At 48.6% G+C, this 19,749-nt stretch overlaps 1 protein-coding gene and 1 long non-coding RNA gene across 2 annotated transcripts in view; one reads left to right on the top strand and one right to left on the bottom strand.

The window, feature by feature from the left end:
* Positions 1-16,664, bottom strand: part of SH3BP5 (SH3 domain binding protein 5) — a 79,683-nt gene extending 63,019 nt beyond the window's left edge. The window contains exons 1-2 of the mRNA XM_066351841.1: positions 16,284-16,664; positions 14,568-14,630 (exon numbers count right to left, since the gene is read on the bottom strand). Of these exons, the coding sequence (XP_066207938.1) occupies positions 14,568-14,630; positions 16,284-16,427 (207 nt within the window). The 5' untranslated portion in view covers positions 16,428-16,664. The remainder of the gene's footprint in view (positions 1-14,567; positions 14,631-16,283) is intronic.
* The window catches only part of LOC136382510 (uncharacterized), a 296,768-nt gene that overhangs the window by 54,563 nt on the left and 222,456 nt on the right, over positions 1-19,749 (top strand). The window lies entirely within an intron of this gene.

Genomic DNA, 19,749 nt, shown 5'->3' with positions numbered 1-19,749 from the left:
ATGGCCCGCAGGCCTCAAAACCAGTCAGTGTGCCTGTGACAGTTTTCAAATGTGGCTCAAAATTCTTTGGCACTACTGCCATCGAGAAATAAAGCCTATGTACCCTCATCTTGAATTTGAGTGAGCTCAGACATGCCTGGGACAATAGACTATGATAGAGGTGCTACTACAGGACTTCCAAGGCTCAGATAGAAAAAGTCAGGGTGCTGCCAACTGGTCATTTCGGGATGGTCATAGCGGGGGCAACCGGATACCACAAGGAGGTCCGAGTGCCTGAGACCCCCGTGCTGGAAAAGTCAGATGTAAGCACTCCGGTTGACAACCCCAGCTGAGCACCCCAGCAAGAGCCAGCGTCCACTGCCAGACACAGACGTGGGCCTCCTCGGACACAGTCCAGGCGAGCCTTCAGATGGTCACCGCCCCAGCTGACATCTGACCCCAACTGCACCAGAGACCCTCCTCAACCGAGAACCGCCCAGCTGAGCCCTCTCCAAAGTCCTGCCACACAAATCACGGGAAAAATAAAGCGGTAGCTGTTAGCTAGGAAGTTTTGGTATAATCTGGCAGGTAGACATAGGACCAGAACAATGAGAAAGGAAACAGCCATTTCATCTCTTTAACAAAACCAAAACGCGGGGAGAAAAAAGTGAACATCAAATCTGCAGACTTCAAATCTATCGGGATGAAGCTGAATCCTTCTGCAACGCCGGCAACAGGAGGGGAGGGTGGGTGAAGACAACCAAGTGCTCCTCATCATGGTTCGGCTGAGCCTGATGCCACACGATGAGTTTATCCTAAGTGGGCTTGACTGTGGTTACAACAAACAGCGCGTGTTCTTCTCATTGTCTCTCTGCTAGCAGTTTCTCTCTGTCACAGTAAACTGAATAGTATCTCTCAGATAATCCAGCAAAACACAGCAAAGGAAAAAAACCAGGCAGGAACAGAACAACAGTTTTTCCCCTTTCTTTTAAGGAAATGAAAGAGGCTGACTCTCTGAGCTCTTGAAGAGCTGCTTTGCAAAGGATCCCAAGACACGTGGTTCAGGTGCTTTGCATAAAAGTGACAGTCTTTACTGTTGAAACATCTATGTGGCCAAAGACAGAGTAAGTAACTCTCAAAGAAGAGAGAGCTGGACAAAGATAACTGAGATACCCACCAAAGAAAGAGGTTCTACAAATGTTCAGTTCAGCCAGCCAAACCCCCCCCCCCCACACACACACACACACACGACTACTACAACGACGATGTTAAAGGCCCTTACAATAAAGGCTCAGAAAGAAAAATAACAGCTCAGGCAGCCCTAGTGACCATCAGTAGATGAAGGGATTAAAATAAAACCTGGACCAGGCTTTAGCACAGTGGATAGAGGGTCGGATTGGGATGTGGAGGGCCCAGGTTCAAGACCCCGAGGTCGCCAGCTTGAGCATGGGCTCATCTGGTTTGAGCAAAGCTCACCAGCTTGGGCCCAAGGTCGCTGGCTCGAGCAAGGGGTTACTCGGTCTGCTGAGGGCCCACGGTCAAGGCACATATGAGAAAGCAATCAATTAACAACTAAGGTGCCGCAACAAAAAACTGATGATTGATGCTTCTCATCTCTCTCCATTCCTGTCTGTCTGTCCCTATCTATCCCTCTCCCTGACTCTTTCTCTGTCTCTGCCACAAAAAGTAAAATAAACATATAAAAATAAAAATAACTTGCCTGACCAGGTGGCGGCACAGTGGATAGAGTGTCGGACTGGGATGTGGAGGACCCAGGTTCGAGACCCCAAGGTCGCCAGCTTGAGCGCAAGCTTATCTGGTGTGAGCAAAGCTCACCATCTTGGACCCAAGGTTGCTGGCTCAAGCAAGGGGTTACTCGGTCTGCTGAAGGCCCACGGTCAAGGCACATATGAGAAAGCAATCAATGAACAACTAAGGTGTCGCAACGAAAAACTGATGATTGATGCTTCTCATCTCTCTCCGTTTTTGTCTGTCTGTCCCTATCTATCTCTCTCTCTGACTCTTGCTCCATCTCTGTAAAAAACAAAATAATAATAATTTTTTTTTAAAGCTGTGGGGCCCTGGCTGGTTGGCTCAGTGGTAGAGCGTCAGCCTGGCATGCAGGAGTCCCGGGTTCGATTCCCAGTCAGGGCACACAGGAGAAGCACCCATCTGCTTCTCCACCCCTCCCCCTCTCCTTCCTCTCTGTCTCTCTCTTCCCCTCCAGCAGCCAAGGCTCCATTGGAGCAAAGTTGGCCTGGGTGCTAAGGATGGCTCCGTGGCCTCTGCCTCAGGCACTAGAATGGCTCTGGTTGCAACAGAGCAATGTGCCAGAGGGGCAGAGCATCGCCCCCTGGTGGGCATGCCGGGTGGAACCTGGTCGGGTGCATGCAGGAGTCTATCTGACTGCCTCCCCGTTTCCAGCTTCAGAAAAATACAAAAAAAAAAAAAAAAAGCTGCGGTACATTTATACCATGAAATACAACTTGTCTATAAAAAAGAAGGAAATCTTACCTTTTGGAACAGCATGGACGGACTTGCAGATTATTACGCTAAGTGAAATGAGCCAGTCAGAGAAAGACCAGTACCCTTTGAGTTCACTTACATGTGGAAGCGAATGAACAAAATAGAAATAGACTCATAGGTACAGAAAACAGACTGACAGCTGTCAGAGGGGAGGTGAGTTGCGGGGGGAGGGGGGACTGGGTAAAAAAGGTGAAGGGATTAAGCCAAAAAACAAAAACAAAAAAACCCACCTCATCGATACAAACAGTGTGGTGATTTACCAGAGGGGAAAGGGAAGGGGGGGCAGAAGAGGGTACAGGGGATAGATGGTGATGGAGGAGACTTGACTGGGGGTGGTGAACACACAACACAGTACACAGATGATGGTTATAGAATTGTACACCTGATGCCTGTATAATTTTATTAACCAATGTCACCCCAAGAAATGCAATAAAATTCTTTAAATAAACTAAAGGAAAAGAAAAAGAACGGCTCAACAGTAAAAGGCTACAGTCCACAGGGACCACGGCTCTCTGCTGCCTGGAGAATTTTAAAGTTCCATCAACCTCGGGGACAGCAACAAATCCACTGACCCCACAGTCAACCTCCTCTTGATGTGCAGAACCCGAGGACACCTTGGGAAGAGGGAGGCATCCTGGATAACCTAGGGACAGTCATGTCACTGTACCTGCCTAGGATGGGTTCCAGCTGAGGGGTCAGGTAAGTTTGTGTATTATCTCCTTGGCCTTTATAGCTTAGAAAGAAGACATCTTGATTTTGTTTTTAAGGCAACAGAGACAATATTAGATATTATAGAGCTATTTCTGTGTTCTAGTCAACAGCCCATACTAATGACATTTTGCTATGTGGCTACAAGTGAACAAGATTGTGCAAGAGAGCCCGTGTGCCCATAATAAGTTTATCCATTTAGAGATGATGCAAATACTCAAACTCACATAGTAACTAAGTTTGAATATCTAAATATTCTTTTTTTTTTTTTTTTTTTTCTGAAGTTGGAAACGGAGAGAGACAGACAGACTCCCGCATGCGCCAGACCGGGATCCACCCGGCACACCCACCAGGGGGCGATGCTCTGCCCCTCCGGGGCGTCGCTCTGCCGCAACCAGAGCCACTCTAGCGCCTGGGGCAGAGGCCAAGGAGCCATCCCCAGCGCCCGGGCCATCTTTGCTCCAATGGAGCCTTGGCTGCGGGAGGGGAAGAGAGAGACAGAGAGGAAGGAGAGGGGGAGGGGTGGAGAAGCAAATGGGCGCTTCTCCTGTGTGCCCTGGCCAGGAATCGAACCCAGGTCCCCCCCACACGCCAGGCCGACGCTCTACCGCTGAGCTAACCGGCCAGGGCTAAATATTCTTAATATTTGAAATATTTTCCACTATTACATCTCGGTGATTATTTTGTATTTCATAAATGAGGGTTTCTTGGCTGCAGACAATCCTAGCATGCCTTTAAGGCCCTTTCCAGCCCTCCCTGAATGACCACAATGCGAGTCTCACAATACAGGAATTCACTGAGCAAGCCCAGCGAGGCAGGGGCTACCCGTTTGAAATATTTTTCCCTCTAGCCTTCACAGAGTTCCTAAAATTCCTTTCCTAGAAATTCATTTGACTTATAAAGACATTTTTTTATAATAGTGCTTCATTCTACCCCCATTCCCTGCCTATGAAAAATGATAAAATATGGTCATTGGAAGTTTAGAAAAATGTCAAGAAATGAAAAATAAAAAATCACCAGCATTCTTAGCAACTAGCAATAACCACTAGCAACATCTGAGGGTACATTTTTCTAGAGCCATGCTTCACAAACTATGTGGAAATAAGTGCCCTTCCATCCTCCAACCCACCGCGAATCAACACACCTGTAGAATATAATTTAAATTAACTAGACAAGTGAAATGCTACCTGATCGCCCGGTGATGTCATTTTCTTTTTTTTAAGTTTCTCAATTTCTCTATTTACTTCACCTTAACTAGTAACAAGCAATTCACTGTCTATAGACCACACTATGAATCCCTCTGTTCTAGACATTTCTCTCATTTGCACATATTCATTTATTGTATACATGGTTTTATATATATTCTACATATAGTTTTACATACATTTTATAGTCTATTACCTAATCTTCCTCCCACTAAATAGAACATGGCCATTTGTCCATATTCACACACGCCATACTTTTTTTTTTTTTTTTTTTGTATTTTTCTGAAGCTGGAAACAGGGAGAGACAGTCAGACAGACTCCCGCATGCGCCCGACCAGGATCCACCCGGCATGCCCCTGGGCGAAGCTCTGCCCACCAGGGGGCAATGCTCTGCCCCATCCGGGGTGTCGCTCTGCAGCGACCAGAGCCACTCTAGCGCCTGGGGCAGAGGCCAAGGAGCCATCCCCAGTGCCCGGGCCATCTTTGCTCCAATGGAGCCTTGGCTGCGGGAGGGGAAGAGAAAGACAGAGAGGAAGGAGGGGGGGGGGGTGGAGAAGCAAATGGGCACTTCTCCTGTGTGCCCTGGCTGGGAATTGAACCCGGATCCCCCACACGCCAGGCCGACGCTCTACCGCTGAGCCAACCGGCCAGGGCCACATCATCCTTTTTTAATGTGAAAGGCCACTCTTAAAATGCCAAACTCTCCAAGCAGGGCAGAACCTTAGACCTTCATGAGCTAAGACCTCCGTAAGTGAGGGATTTGGGGAAAGGCAAGGACACAGGTAGTACTTTCTGAATGTCACACTTGTGTCTTGGGGCGGCTCTTAATTCTAAGCAAAAACTAATACCCGTTCATTCCGACATTCATTGCACCCCTGTGTGTAGATACTGCATGAGACGCTGTGGACAAAGAGATGGGGAGGCCAAGCCCTCCCGGCAGGGGCCACATCTCGTGGGGGAGCCAGACAAGTAAACAACTGACCATAATACAGCCTGATGAACATGCACTAGGTGAGAAGGGTGCTGGGAAATGCATGACACAGGGAGTGGCTGGGTAAGACAGCCTCTGAGCCACGCCCCAGAGATTGGGACTCAGCAGGTCTGGTGGGGCCCAGGGTGCTGTAATTCTCCCAGGTTCCTGTCAGCTGAGGCTGCCGGTGCAAGGGGCACACTTTGATGGCACTGCTCTAGAGCGGCGGGGCACAACCAAGGGTCATTTTGCACCCCAGGGACACTTGCAAGTCTGGAGACATGCTTGGTTGTCACAACTGGGGAGGAGAGGTGCTGTTATTGGCGCCAAGTGAGTAGGTGCTGCTAAACCTCCTACGAGGCACAGGCCGCCCCCATGGAACAAAGAGCTGTCTATTCCACAGCATCAGGAGAGCTAATGCTGAGCAACTGCTCTGGACTCTATGCCTCAGTTTTGTTACCAGCAAAACGGGGATGATAAATATCTATCTCCTAAAGGTGCTCTAAAGATTTGGTGAGCATATGTATGAAAAGGGCCTGCCACATGGCAGGCACCCATTTTCATCATTAGCATCATTATTGTCGAGGGGCAGTTAGGAGACAAAAACAGATAGAATGACATTCCAGGATGGACACAAAACCCTTCTTGCAAGCACCCACCATACATCAGCCCTCACCACCCTGCTCAGTAACAGCGATAATATTTGATAGCTCACTCCACACCATCACTGGGATGAAGAAACCAAGGACCAGAGACATGAAGTAATTTGCCCAAGATCACACAGCCATGGAGGGGGGATCTGTTACTATTCATTCACTTAAATATCTATTGAGCCCCTATGATGTGCCAGAATCCCAGGAGAAGACAGATCCTAACAAAAGCAGGCCTAACTAGAAACAAACCGATTTCCGGATCCCAGCAGACCCAACCACAGAGCAGTACCCTGTTGCCCCAGAGAATGCCAAGACCATACCCCTATCATCCCAGCCTGTACAAGCCCTCTCTCTGACCCCTGACCCAGTGCCAGCCGCTGACAAAACATCATGGCGGGGCCTGGGGAAAGAGAGCAGAACCATCGCCAGACCTCATGGCAGGCCAGGCTCCAAGGGACATCTCGTCGGACACTTGTCTGTGTCTGGCACCCAGCGGGCCTGGGCACTGCCTGCAAACCCCACACACAGGAGGCCTCTCCTTCACCAGGCTACACAACTGTTAGAGCAACCTTCACACAGTGTCTCCTCTTGTCCTCCAGGCCTCCCAGGGACATGGGCAAGAATCACAAGTCCCCATTTCTTAGATGACAAGACTCAGGCTCGCAAGGGACAAGTGGCCTTAAAAGTCAGCAGACCTCAGATTCTAACCCAACACCACCCTATGTCACCAATGCCAAGACGCTCCACCCACCTCTTCCCCATGGCTTTGGGTAATTTCTCCCCTGACTATAAAGTAGTACAAACTTTATGCAAGTAATTCAGAAAATAAAGAAAAGTATAAAGACAATAAATGTCACTCATCTCACCTCCCAAAGTGTCACTGGTATGTAATCTTCTCCAGGCAGTTTATGCACACAGACATATTTTAAAGAGCGCCATACTACCGACTCTTCTGGAATCTGCTTCTTCCCATTTAGACGCCTTTCTATGTTAACAACAGGCTGTGTCATCATGTTCAGGCCTAGAACATGCATACCATTGCATATGTATAATATTCATCTACATATTTAACCAACCCCTACTGATAGCATTCAGATTTACTATGTCCATTTTTAAATAATGCTGCAATGAACATTATCAAACCTATATCCTTGCCCAGTTACTCCCTTAGGATAAATTCTTACAAGTGCAATTGCTGGGTCAAAAGTTACACCTCCTTGACATCCTAGCAATGGCTTTGGGGGAGGGGGAGGCAGGGACTGCCACTGAAGCAGAAAGCTCTAAGTCCTACCTTTCTGGAGGCCAAACTAAAGGTCTGAGCTGTGGGGACAGTGGCAGCAGCCCCAGCTTGGGTCCCCGGCAGCACCTGCTGTTTACCTTTACCAACCAGCCCATGGTCAGAGTCACGGCCCTCCTTGACCTCCCTGTGCCATCGAGTGCAGGGATGGCTGTACTGTCCTCCCTCTTCCTCCTCCACTTCTAGGCTACTCGGGATGTTAACGATCCCTCCCAAATGATCTGGGTCTCCGGGCTTCAACTCTGATGCCCCCTATTCTACAAAGACCCCCTGGCTTCCCGAAGAGCCCTGCGTCCCTCTCACTCCATAACTACGTGCTCGGATCCAGGAATTGGCAAGCTCTTCGGGGCAGGGACTGTGTCTGAGGTCCAGGTGAGGGACCCACACAGGACTCAGCCACAGGACGGGCTGTGTTATTCACGGGAATGCCTCTAGGCCAGGGGTTGGGAACCTTTTTGGCTGAGAGAGCCATGAACGCCACATATTTTAAAATGTAATTTCGTGAGAGCCATACAATGACCCGTGTACATTATGCATTATCCAATAAAAATTTAGTGTTGTCCCGGAGGACAGCTGTGATTGGCTCCAGCCACCCGCAACCATGAACATGAGCAGTAGGAAATGAATGGATTGTAATACATGAGAATGTTTTATATTTTTAACGTTATTATTTTTTTTATTAAAGATTTGTCTGCGAGCCAGATGCAACCATCAAAAGAGCCACATCTGGCTCGTGAGCCATAGGATCCTGACCCCTGCTCTAGGCCAGTGTTTCCTTGAACCAGATCTCACCTGAGTCCAAAGAGGTCAGGGCCCCTCCCAGCCCGCACTGGGCAACCTGCCCGCAGGCCTGGAGTTTGGTGACAGTTTCAAGGAATGGTTCTTCCTCACTTCCCCTCACCCATTTGTCACTTCAAACATTCTCTTGTCGTTTCTTCAAAACACAGCTGAAGTCAGAGGGCCTTCCCCAGTGCACAGCCACTCACATACACACACACACACACACACACACACACACACACACACACACACACCTCATAAACACACACCACCACCCACATCCCACACACATGGGTGTCAAAGTGCTCCGATGTGACAATACTATCCTTTCAGGAAAGAAATTCTCTCTTCCCCTGTCTTGTGTGAATAATCCATTAGAGAGAGGCCAGACTGCTTCCAATTCACCCGACCTTCCCTCTCCCACCCTCAAGTTTCCAAGCTCAAAACTTTATTTTATTTTTTTTATTATTATGTGGGTTTTTTGTTTGTTTGTTTTTTCAAAACTTTATTCTTAAGAGAAAATGTTTGCTGGTTTCTGCATGAGGGAAAAGGCAGATTCTGGGTACGGGCCTTATTTCAGTTTGGGGAACACAGATGTCTAGAATCAAATGCTTTTTCCAACTGCCCTCCAAGTGTGCCCAGACACCGTCCCATCCAGCAGCGAGGGACAGGGCATGAACAGTTTCCAACAACTGCTTTGCCTCTCTGGGGAAGGGCAGGCTGGAAAAGGCAGCTTTTGATCACTAGGAGCCAGAAAAGCTGTATGTGGGTAACTAGGTCTGACTGTGTCTGTCCTCTGTCTCCTTCCTCTTCCTCCTCTTCCTCCTCCCCCTCCACCCCCTCCTCCTCCTCCAGTCCTTCCTCCCCCTCTTCTCAGCAGCAGCATGCATACTTGCATGGCCACACCTGAATGACCACTTCTCTCTCTGAATCTGTCCTTTTCTTCTACTCATCACCCACCCCATCCCCAGAGCACTGGTTCCCCCTTGCTTGGTCCTCAGCCAGGCCACACCTTCAGCTTAGCACTGGCTGTTCCCTCCAGTTGGAATGCTGTTCCCTCTGAAATGCTCTTCCCCTATCTAGCCTGGTGGTTCACTCTCTCCACACATGCTTTTAGGGACATCTTGCCCACCCACCAGTGTGTCCATAAAGTCATGGTGCACTTTTGACCAGTAACAGAAAAGCAACAGAAGACGATAGAAATGTGAAATCTGCACCAAATAAAAGGAAAACCCTCCTAGTTTCTGTAGGATGATGTGGCAGCATGTGCACATGCACAGACGATGACGTAACACCATGTATACAGCAGAACAGCCCACGGCCATGCCAGTCGAGATGTAGACAGTACAGAGGAAAGTTCAGTGTGTTCTGTGGCTCGCTAAATTCGAATCTGTGACCAAAGTGCAACGTGAATATCGGCACGTTTATAACAAAGCGCCACCACATAGGAATAACATTACTTAGTGGGATAAGCAGTTGAAGGAAACCAGCAGTTTGGTGGGGAAACCCCGTTCTGGTAGGCCATCAGTCAGTGACGAGTCTGTAGAGGCTATACGGGATAGCTACCTAAGGAGCCCTAAAAAATCTGTGTGTGAGCCCACATCGAACTGCACTGAATAGGTATGAAACTGGGAGAGTTTTCCTTTTATTTGGTGCAGATTTCACATTTCTATCGTCTTTTGTTGCTTTCCTGTGACCGGTCAAAAGTGCACCATGACTTTACACACTGTAGAACACTGTACCCCTAGTTCCTCCCCTCCCCCACACCCACACTGCCAAGGCCCCTTCCTGACCTGTTTTTCTCCTTAGCACACATTGCCGGGTAACTACTGTGATGTTCACAACTGCATTTGCTCCCTCTCTGTAACATAAGTGTCAGGAGGACAGGGAGTTCTGTCCATTCTCTTCACTGCTCTCTACCTACTACCTAAAACTGGCCTTAGCACAGGGGTACTCAATAATCAGGGGTGTGTCTGTGGGAATATGCCTTTAGTTTCTTAATATGAAACATCAGGCTTCTATCCAAGGGCCTCTCTGGTTGAAAGGTTACTCCCTTCAGCTGCTTGAAAAGGCTGGCCCTCTCGATATCAATCAGAGTGCAAAGGGGACACAGCACTGTTCAAACAAGGTCAGAGGCAAAGCGAGGTAGCAGAAAGCGGCAGAGAGCCAACTGGCGACATGCAGGTGGCCGGCATCCAGAGGCCTCTTGGTAATCGCCGATTTAAAGAGCCGCGCCTTGGAATGGGATACTAAAGGTGAGGCCAGTTCTGCACCTCAGCCTACCGCTGCCCAGAGACAACTAAGCCACGTTCTATGTGTGAAGCTGAAGCCAGCGCAAACCTGGTCACCAATTTAATCAGTCAGAGTCAGGAGGGGCGCTGGGCACTCCAGATCATAATCACCAGGGAAAGGAAATGTGGACAGCACAAGACCCTCCTCTAGAGCAGTGGTCCCCAACCTTTTTTGGGTCACGGACCGGAGAAAGAATAAATAACTTCCATTATTTCCGTTTTATTTATATTTAAGTCTGAACGATGTTTTATTTTTAAAAAATGACCCGATTCCCTCTGTTACATCCGTCTAAGACTCACTCTTGACGCTTGTCTTGGTCACGTGATACATTTATCCGTCCCACCCTAAAGGCTGGTCAGTGAAAATATTTTCGGACATTAAACCGGTCCGTGACCCAAAAAAGGTTGGGGACCACTGCTCTAGAGGGTCAAAATTATTTCAGTCAATCCTCATTATTTGCAGGCTCCATACTCACTAAAATTTATAACAGCTCCCAATCAATACTCGTGGTGCTTCTACAGTCACTTGTGGACATCCACAGAGTGGCAAAAAGACTGTCACCCAACATGCACGTTCCCAGTCGAAGTCCAGCTAGAAGGCCCTCTGCCTTATGGTTTTGGCTCTCATACTCTAAAAACTGTCCCTTGTATGGTCCATGCAGTGCCACGGTTTTTGCATTTCTATGTTTTCTGTTGGTAATCACGCTGGTTAAATTGGCCCCCAAGCCTAGTGCCCAAGTGCCGCCTGTGTTCCTTAGCCCAAGAAGGCTGTGACAGGTCTTAGAGAGAACTCGTCTGTGTGTTACACAGGCTACATTCAGGCATGAGTCTCTGTGCTCCTGCCATGAGTTCAACATTAGGGAATCAATACTATGTAGTCAGTAAAGCGTCTTTAAACAAAAACACACATAAAAACAAGGTTATGTATTGATTCTTTGACAAAAATGTGACAAGAGGCTTGCGGGATCCTAATGTGGGGTCAGGGTCCTGCGAGCCTCTGGCCACGTCTCCCCTCCAGCAGCAAGGCTGCAGTCGTCACTAACTCAGTGTTCACAGCGACTTCAGAGAAAACAACGACCACGAGTAACGAGAATCAACCGAGTATCAAACTGCTCTGCTTCCTGTCCCACATCCTTTGGCACGCTCCCCTCTGCCACCCCCGCTACTCGTGCCATCTGCTGCTCTTTGCAGCATGGACGCCCATTCTGCAGGCTTCTGCTCAGGGGCAATCGGCGACTCCTCTCTTACAGCCTGCCCCAACGCTCTTTTACCATAGGGGTTACAATCCGTAACTATCAGCCACCTCTCCACTCCTCACCCCCAATCAAAATCTCAACTCCGGCCCTGGCCGGTTGGCTCAGTGGTAGAGCGTCGGCCTGGTGTGCAGAAGTCCCGGGTTCGATTCCCAGCCAGGGCACACAGGAGAAGCGCCCATCTGCTTCTCCACCCCTCCCCGTCTCCTTCCTCTCTGTCTCTCTCTTCCCCTCTCGCAGCCAAGGCTCCATTGGAGCAAAGATGGCCCGGGCGCTGGGGATGGCTCCTTGGCCTCTGCCCCAGGCGCTAGAGTGGCTCTGGTTGCAACAGAGCGACGCCCCGGAGAGGCAGAGCATCGCCCCCTGGTGGGCAAAGCATCGCCCCCTGGTGGGCGTGCCAGGTGGATCCCGGTCGGGTGCATACGTGAGTCTGTCTGACTGTCTCTCCCCGTTTCCAGCTTCAGAAAAATACAAAAAAAAAAAAAAAAAAATTTCAACTCCCTGAAAGGAAGACCTTTGTCTTGTTCACCCGCCTATCTGCAGTGGCCCCCAAAAAGTGCCTGACACAAAGTTGCGCCCAGGGCCTGACTGAAGAGCCCAGCACAGACCCACAGCGACACCACACTCTTCTATGGGCTCTGGGAGCAGACAAGCGCCCAGAGAGCCGCACAGGATGAACACGGCTGCTCCTCTGAGAGTTTGACTGGAAACACCAGTGAGACCTGGGCTGCCCAGTGCCACACACAGCTGAGTGGCCAGTCCAAATGATGTGCTCTAGGTATAAAACAGGCACCAGATTTTGAAGAGTTCATATAAAAATATCTGTAAAATATCTCAATGACTTTTCATATTGATTCCATGTTAAAATGATACTATCTGGAACGTTCTGTGTTAAAAGCAATAGAGTAAAATTAATTTCAGCTGTTTCTTTTTACTTTTTAATGTGGCTACCAGGGCGCTTTAATTGCTTACATCACTTGTACTATATTTCTGAGTCCATCTTGGTTAAAATAATACCATGGAAAGGTCAGCCAGCGACACAGGCCAGCTCTGACCACCTCTTTGCTGCTGCCAAGGGCACGCCAGAACAAGGCAGGAAACACCTGTCCTGCGCCTTCCTGTGTCACACAAATACCAACGTGGATTCAGAAAAAGGATTCAGAAATCAGGGCTAAAAAGAGTTTCACAGATGAAACAATTTTACCCTCAGAAGGTAAGTAAGCGCTACTTGAACAGTGGCCAGCATAGCATAGGCACACAAACACTTGTTGAATGAATCAATCAGTCCTTTGGAAAAAACAAACAGAAATGCTATTTCCAACTTGTCTGTTCATACTGGGGATGGTAGAACATGACAGCTGGAAGGGATATGGCAATGCCTGGCTCTGCAATGTCACTGCTCCTCTGTCCTCACCTGAAGAGGTTGTCACCACCTCCCTACTTCCCAGGCCTGTGCTGCCCACTAGAACTTTCTACGATGGTGGAAGCGTTCTCTACTCTGTCCAAAACAGTAGTTCTTGAGCTCTTAAAATGTGGCGACTGGGACTGAGGACCTAAATTATTCATCTTTAATTTGAATGAATTTAATTTAAATTCAAACAGCCACAGTGGCCAGATAGGACAACCCGACTTCAGGCTGTTACGACAGGATGGACTGAGACAGGGGTTGCGAAACACTTTGTAAATCCCTACAGAAATGGCAGGGCTTTTGTTGTTGCTAAATGTATTGTTACAAATTGGAGATTCGGAGAGATTTCAGTTGCCCAACAAGGAAACTCGATTCATCCTGAGTGAAAAGAATTCAAGTACACACTCAGATCTGACTCCACTTGGGGGAGAGAGCAGCCAGTGTCCATAGATAAGCTACAATCACAATACAGAAGTTAACCCTTCGTACACAGCTCAGAAAACAAGCTCTGAACCCCCATTCCCACCTCCAGATTTGGTACCTCCTGGGCCTTGGGCACGGCAGGCAGGCAGGAAGTCAAGGTTGTCAGTGTGTTGCTGGTAGACTGCATTCCTACCTCCCGCACCCTCACCCTCACTCACCTTTGGGACCAGATGTTTCCTGCAGACCTTCCCCGCTATTTCTCCTACTACAGAAATAGGTCCTCCCAACAGCTCCCCGTGTTCCTTTAGCTCTGACAGTCATTCACAGGCTCTCAGCAATAGGCGGGGGGTTGTTCAAACCCACCGATGGATGGTGAAACCAACCACTGCTGAAAAGGGATGGGGACTAATTGGTAGCTGTGAAGAATGCTAATCTGTTTACACTCTAGGTTGGGAGATGTTTATGAAATGCAAATCAAGTCCTAGTCTCTGCAGACTCTTCACAGCAGGAAAGCCCTTCCCAGTCTAAACAGCTTTTCCTTACCATTAAGATAATTATATTCTACACACAAGCAGACAATAAAGAAATGAGCAGGGAAGTAGAAGTGGGTGAATTATTAGAGCAGGAAAGTAAAAAAAAAAAAAAAAAAGGTTTAAGTCTGAGAAAACACACAACATTTCCAAGCACAATGTAAGGAACCGCCCTAAATTACTGAAGAGGTTTTTGTGAGCGAGCTCGTTTCTCTTTTCTCCATCAAAGAGTCCATCTGATTTTCCCCCTCTGCTCTTTAGTTCTTCCACAGACACATTAACTTCAGGGCTTTACGCCTGCGTACAGCTCTTGGTTTTGGCCCCACAGAGCGTCCATGATGAAACACATGTGAAATTGGATCCACATGTGTTCCACCCACAAGCTGGGCTCAGTGGTGTAGTTTATCCTGTCAGACAGCAGGCTGTTGCTCAACTTCGAGGAGGGGACGCCAGCCATCACCCTCCAGCTACTAAAACAAAATTAACCATTCCGGTGTCAGTGGGACTGACACCACTCCAAGAACAAGGACCCAGCTCTCTGTACCTCAAGTTCAGTCTCCCGTCTGTTGATGTCATCCGTGGATTGATTTAACTTCTCCAATTCTCCCTAACAAAGAAAAGAGGGAGAAAAAGATTTAAGGGATAGTTATTTTGTTTCTTGTATGACTCAGCCCATTACCTGCAAAAGGAACTCCAGCAATCTGTGGGACTAGGGAGGAGACAGGCATTAATTCTCAAGGCAAACAGTTGAGTTTTAGCTGGAAGAGCAAATGAATGCCAGCATTTCTGAAAACGTTTTCTTGATTTAAATGTCATAAGGTCCTAGGAATCTGTCTTCTCATAGAAGGTCAAAGATTTATTCTAGGTTTGTGCCTTCAGGTGAACCCACCTGCTACAAATGGTTCAGGGGCCAAATCAAAACAGGACCTTCTGTTTTACAGCAAGAACTTTGCAGAATAAAACAATGAAAGAAAATAAACAAGGCCAAGCAAAAGTATAAACCCAGTGAAATGGTTTCAATCAAGGGCAGAATTCTGCCTTTAACTCATTGGTGGTTGAGTATTTTTCTATAAAGACGATAATCTTTTCAAGCCTCCAATTATTTATTCACTCTCTCTAGGTATTAAAAGGAAAAAAACTACTTTTAAATAAACATTTACAAAATGAAATTCTGTAAAAAGTACCCAGCATGAAGTTAACTCATTTTACTCTGCAAACAAAGGATCTTGTTAATAGAATTCCCGTATCAAGAAAACAATAGTAGTTCAAAATGATTAATAAAATTTCTAATGCAAACATTTCCTAATCTTTATCTTGCTAATCTGCCAAAACAATTCATTTAAATCAAAACAACTGAGTTAAATGAGCTTTTAATTGATCTATACATTGAAAAACCAATTAGGTTTCCAGGAATTGCAAAACATACTTAAAAGCAATATATATATTTTAAAAAAAACCATTTATGGAAAGGGTAGAAAAACAGGGTCTTGAAAAAGGGATTTGCTGTGCTTTTTTGCTTGGAGGGTTAAGAGGTTAAGCTGTCACTCCTCGATCTCGGCTTGGAAATTGTTTTTAATCATCTCTCTTAGAAATGGAGGCGCAGAGATCCAGGCCAAACCCCTCGCCATCTCCCCGCGTCAGCTTTGCGCATCAGTTGTTCCGGATTTCTGTTCACACTCAATCTCATAACAAGGAAAAGCTGGATTTTAAACCGTTTGAGGCCAAGTGCAGGGTTGAGCCAGTGGTGACAATAAACCCTTCAGTTTGGTAACAATGAATCAAAGGAGGAAGATGGCTCAGGCCCGGCACCTGTGCCAGGTGAAGCCTCGGAACCCAGGGCACCGGTGCCAGCCCACGCTGCAGGGCGGACAACGCCCACCCGGCGGCCAATCCCTCCTCCCAGGGCAGAAGGCCGGGCAATGCCCACGGCGCCGGGAGCCTGGCCAGGGTACCCCCATACTCGCATGGCGCCCCCACCCCCTTTTTCCCTTTGTTGCACATCCACTGAACCGCTGGGCACGCTGCGGCGACCCCAGGATCCTCCCCAAAGTCTGCGGGGGGGATCCCCGCAATACAGTCAGGCTGCACCCACGCGGGCACTGCAGCCTCCCCATGAGCCCAGTGAAACAGGGTTCAGACCCTCTCTTCTTGCCCACAGACCGCAGGCACTGGGGACTGCGAGGCGGGTGTAGGTGTCGATGCCGACCTCCGCGGCGGCCCTCGCGGAGCCGGGAGTCGGGGCGCCCCTCGCGCGCCCTACCTGGATCCGGGGGTCCACCTCTTCTTCCTCCTCCAGCTCTTGCTCCATCCCCTCTTCCTCTACCTCCTGTTCTTCCAAGTCCCGAGCGGACGGCTGGAGCTCAGCCGGCTCCTCCGAGCGGCTCCGCTTCAACGCCGCGTCCATGCGGGCAGCCGGAACGCGAACCGCGCGGCGGGCTTCGGAACGTCGGCTACGGTCGCTGCAGGCTCGCCCGGAGCCGTCTCGACACAACCCAGCACGGGGGCCAGCCGCCGCAGCAGACCCGGGGGAGGCGCCGCTCGCCGATGCGGCTCTCTCCGGCCGAGGCGTAGCGGAGGAAATGGGCGCGGCCGCCCCCTTTCTGCCGCGGCTGTCAGCGCAGCGCCGCCCGCTCCGCCCCCGTCCCGCCTGGGCCGCCCTCCGTGCTGCTCTGACTATTCCTCCTGGTTACCCCGCTCACAGTCACAAAAACCCAGCCCTCTGAAAACCTCTGCCCTGGTGAAATAGGGGCCCTCACGCTTGTTGAACTCAGCAGCCCGAATATATCACAAACTACCCAATGTCGGACGCCTACTTTCGGAGCAGCTTTCTCCCTCCTGGTCTAAGGCAAATTAACTGGATGGAAGGAAATTTGGGGGTATTTCCACTTTCTGAAGTCACCTTTAGAAGCCTGAACCCCTTGGCCCTGGACCAGTTTCAAGACTCAACTCAACCCCCTGTCTGTAGATGCCCAAAGCAGGTTTCTCTCCTTGGGAGTACCTTGGGAATTGTAGCCTCTTGAAGACTTTACCAGGAAAGGGAGCGGAAACGGATGCTCACCTAGACACAGAAGTTCAGAGGGGAATCACCTGCTGCTCTACGCCCAGAGTCCTTGTCCAAAGGCTGTGGCCCGCCATGGGCAGAGCTCCATACCCAAACAGCTGTACTTTCATAGTTGTGGGCTGCTCCTTCCTGAGTAGCCAGGCAGCATGGAAAACCCATGGATCAAGGATATGGGTGGGTGGGTATAGCCTTTTCAAGGAGGCAGTAAGTGTAACCCCTGTTCATGGGCACACTCTGTCCAAGGATTTATGAACAAGTAAGGTCTCCTGCCCACCCAGAGCTTCCCTTGGCAAACTCAACATCACAAAAGGCCAAAGATCGAAAGGGCATATCTGTGCTGTTATAAAATGTCAGGACCACTGTGATGTCAGGGGAGCACAAGATGAGATGACCGTAGCAAAGCAGGAAGGACATTGCCACTGGCCACAGCTAGTGTCTCCTTCACTACAAAATTGCAGAATGTGCATGCACACTTTTCACGCAGAGCCTTGTGGCCCAGCGGCTCTCTGAATATGGAGGACAAGCTTGCTTGGGAAAGGAGCTTCTTGATGAGAGCCTGTCATTAAAGCCACCTTGGAAAACCTGCTTCTGGCTGTTTTATCAGAAGCTACAATTCATTGGAGAGTTACTCCTTGGGCAAGGTACCACCCTCCATCAGCTGGCACTGTGGTCCACATTCAAAGGAGATTCGTCCTATCCCCTGCACAGAATACAGGTACTTGCCATTGTTTTGTTTCTGAAAAGGTCACACCTATTTATTGTTCTTTTCTTTTCTATTGATTGTTCTTTAAATCAATGGAGAGTTAGCCATTTTTTTAAATTGATTTTAGAGACAGAGAGAGGAAGGGGGAGAGAGAGGGAAAGAAACATTGACCTGTTGCTCCACCCATTCATGAGTCTATTGCTTGATTCCTGTATGTGCCCTGACTGGGGATCGAACCCCCAGCCCTGGCGTATTGGGATGACACTCCAACCAAGTGAGTGAGTGAGTTAGCAACCGACTAGGTTGAGTTAGTGATTGTTTGAAAGATGTTCTGAAGTTCCTTGATTTTCCAGGGCTAGATGCAGGCAGGGACCAGATGGCCATAACGGTTTGCTCTGGGATACAAGAGCCACCAATGTTTCTCTGGTGCCTTGCAAGTGAGCCTGAAACTGAGCAGGTTTATCCTAGCTGTGAAGGACCTGAAAGACAGTGGTCAAAAACCAGAAACATGCCCTGGCCGGTTGGCTCAGTGGTAGAGCGTCGGCCTAGCGTGCGGAGGACCCGGGTTCGATTCCCGGCCAGGGCACATAGGAGAAGCGCCCATTTGCTTCTCCACCCCTCCGCCACACCTTCCTCTCTGTCTCTCTCTTCCCCTCCCGCAGCCAAGGCTCCATTGGAGCAAAGATGGCCCGGGCACTGGGGATGGCTCTGTGGCCTCTGCCCCAGGCGCTAGAGTGGCTCTGGTCGCAACATGGCGATGCCCAGGATGGGCAGAGCATCGCCCCCGGTGGGCAGAGCGTCGCCCCATGGTGGGCGTGCCGGGTGGATCCCGGTCGGGCGCATGCAGGAGTCTGTCTGACTGTCTCTCCCTGTTTCCAGCTTCAGAAAAATGCAAAAAAAAAAAACAAAAAAACAAAAAAACAAAAAAAACCCAGAAACATGAGGTCAGCCCAAACTCTAAATGCTTCTCAGCTGGTGGGACCCATCATCAACATTCTAAACAACAAGTTCCAAAATACATTTATTTTTTATTTGAGAGAGAGAGAGAGAGACAAGAACATCAATCTGTTTCTATATGTGCCCTGACCAGGGATCAAAACCAGCAAGCTCTGAGCTTCCAGACGATGCTCTGACCAACCAAACTATCTGGCCAGAGCCAAAATACATATCTATTTAAACTTAGATCTAAGAATAATAGAGTGTTCAAATGCTTCTATACAACATAGGGAACATCAATTCAGACTTCTGTAGTCTTATTTTTAGGAGAATTGAGCAAGCTGTAGTGTTAATCCCATTAGTATACTGAAGTTAAAATAAAATAAATAAATAAACCCCAGCAGTACTATATATTTTCTGTTGGTATATATAGATATGTGTGTGTGTGTGTGTGTACATAAATACATAGAAAAAGGTCTGGAAGAAGGATTCATACCCAACAAAGGGGGTATTTATACCATACCCCTAGGAAAAAGGGGTATAGAGGGGTTCAAGATTGGCTAGGATGGGGGAGCAAAGAGAACTTTTAATCTCTCATTAATGTTTTCATTTTTTTTACACGTTAGATGTATTTGTAATTATTTGTGTAATTTAAAATAATACATACTGTATTAGTTTTCCATTGCTGTGTGACATTACCACCAATTTAGCAGCATAAAACCATCTTCATTATCTCACAGTTCCGTGGGTCTGAAGTTCAGGCCCGGCGTGACTCGGCGCTCCGCTCAGGGTATCCCAGGCTGAATGGGGCGTGGTCCAGGTTGCATCCCTCTCTGGAGGTTCTGAAGGAAAAATTCTTTTAGGCTCAGTGAAGTTATTGGCTGAATTCAGTTGCTTGTGGTTGTAGCACTGAGGTGCCTGACCCCTTGCCCACTATCAGCCAAGGTCTCAGCTGTGGAGGCTGCTGGCACTCCTTGCCATATGGCTTCCTCCACCTTCAGAACCAGCAGCAGAGAACCTCACTTG

Source organism: Saccopteryx leptura, chromosome 10, assembly GCF_036850995.1.
Source record: "Saccopteryx leptura isolate mSacLep1 chromosome 10, mSacLep1_pri_phased_curated, whole genome shotgun sequence".
In the NCBI taxonomy this organism is placed as follows: domain Eukaryota; kingdom Metazoa; phylum Chordata; class Mammalia; order Chiroptera; family Emballonuridae; genus Saccopteryx; species Saccopteryx leptura.
This window is presented reverse-complemented; position numbering and strand designations above follow the sequence as displayed.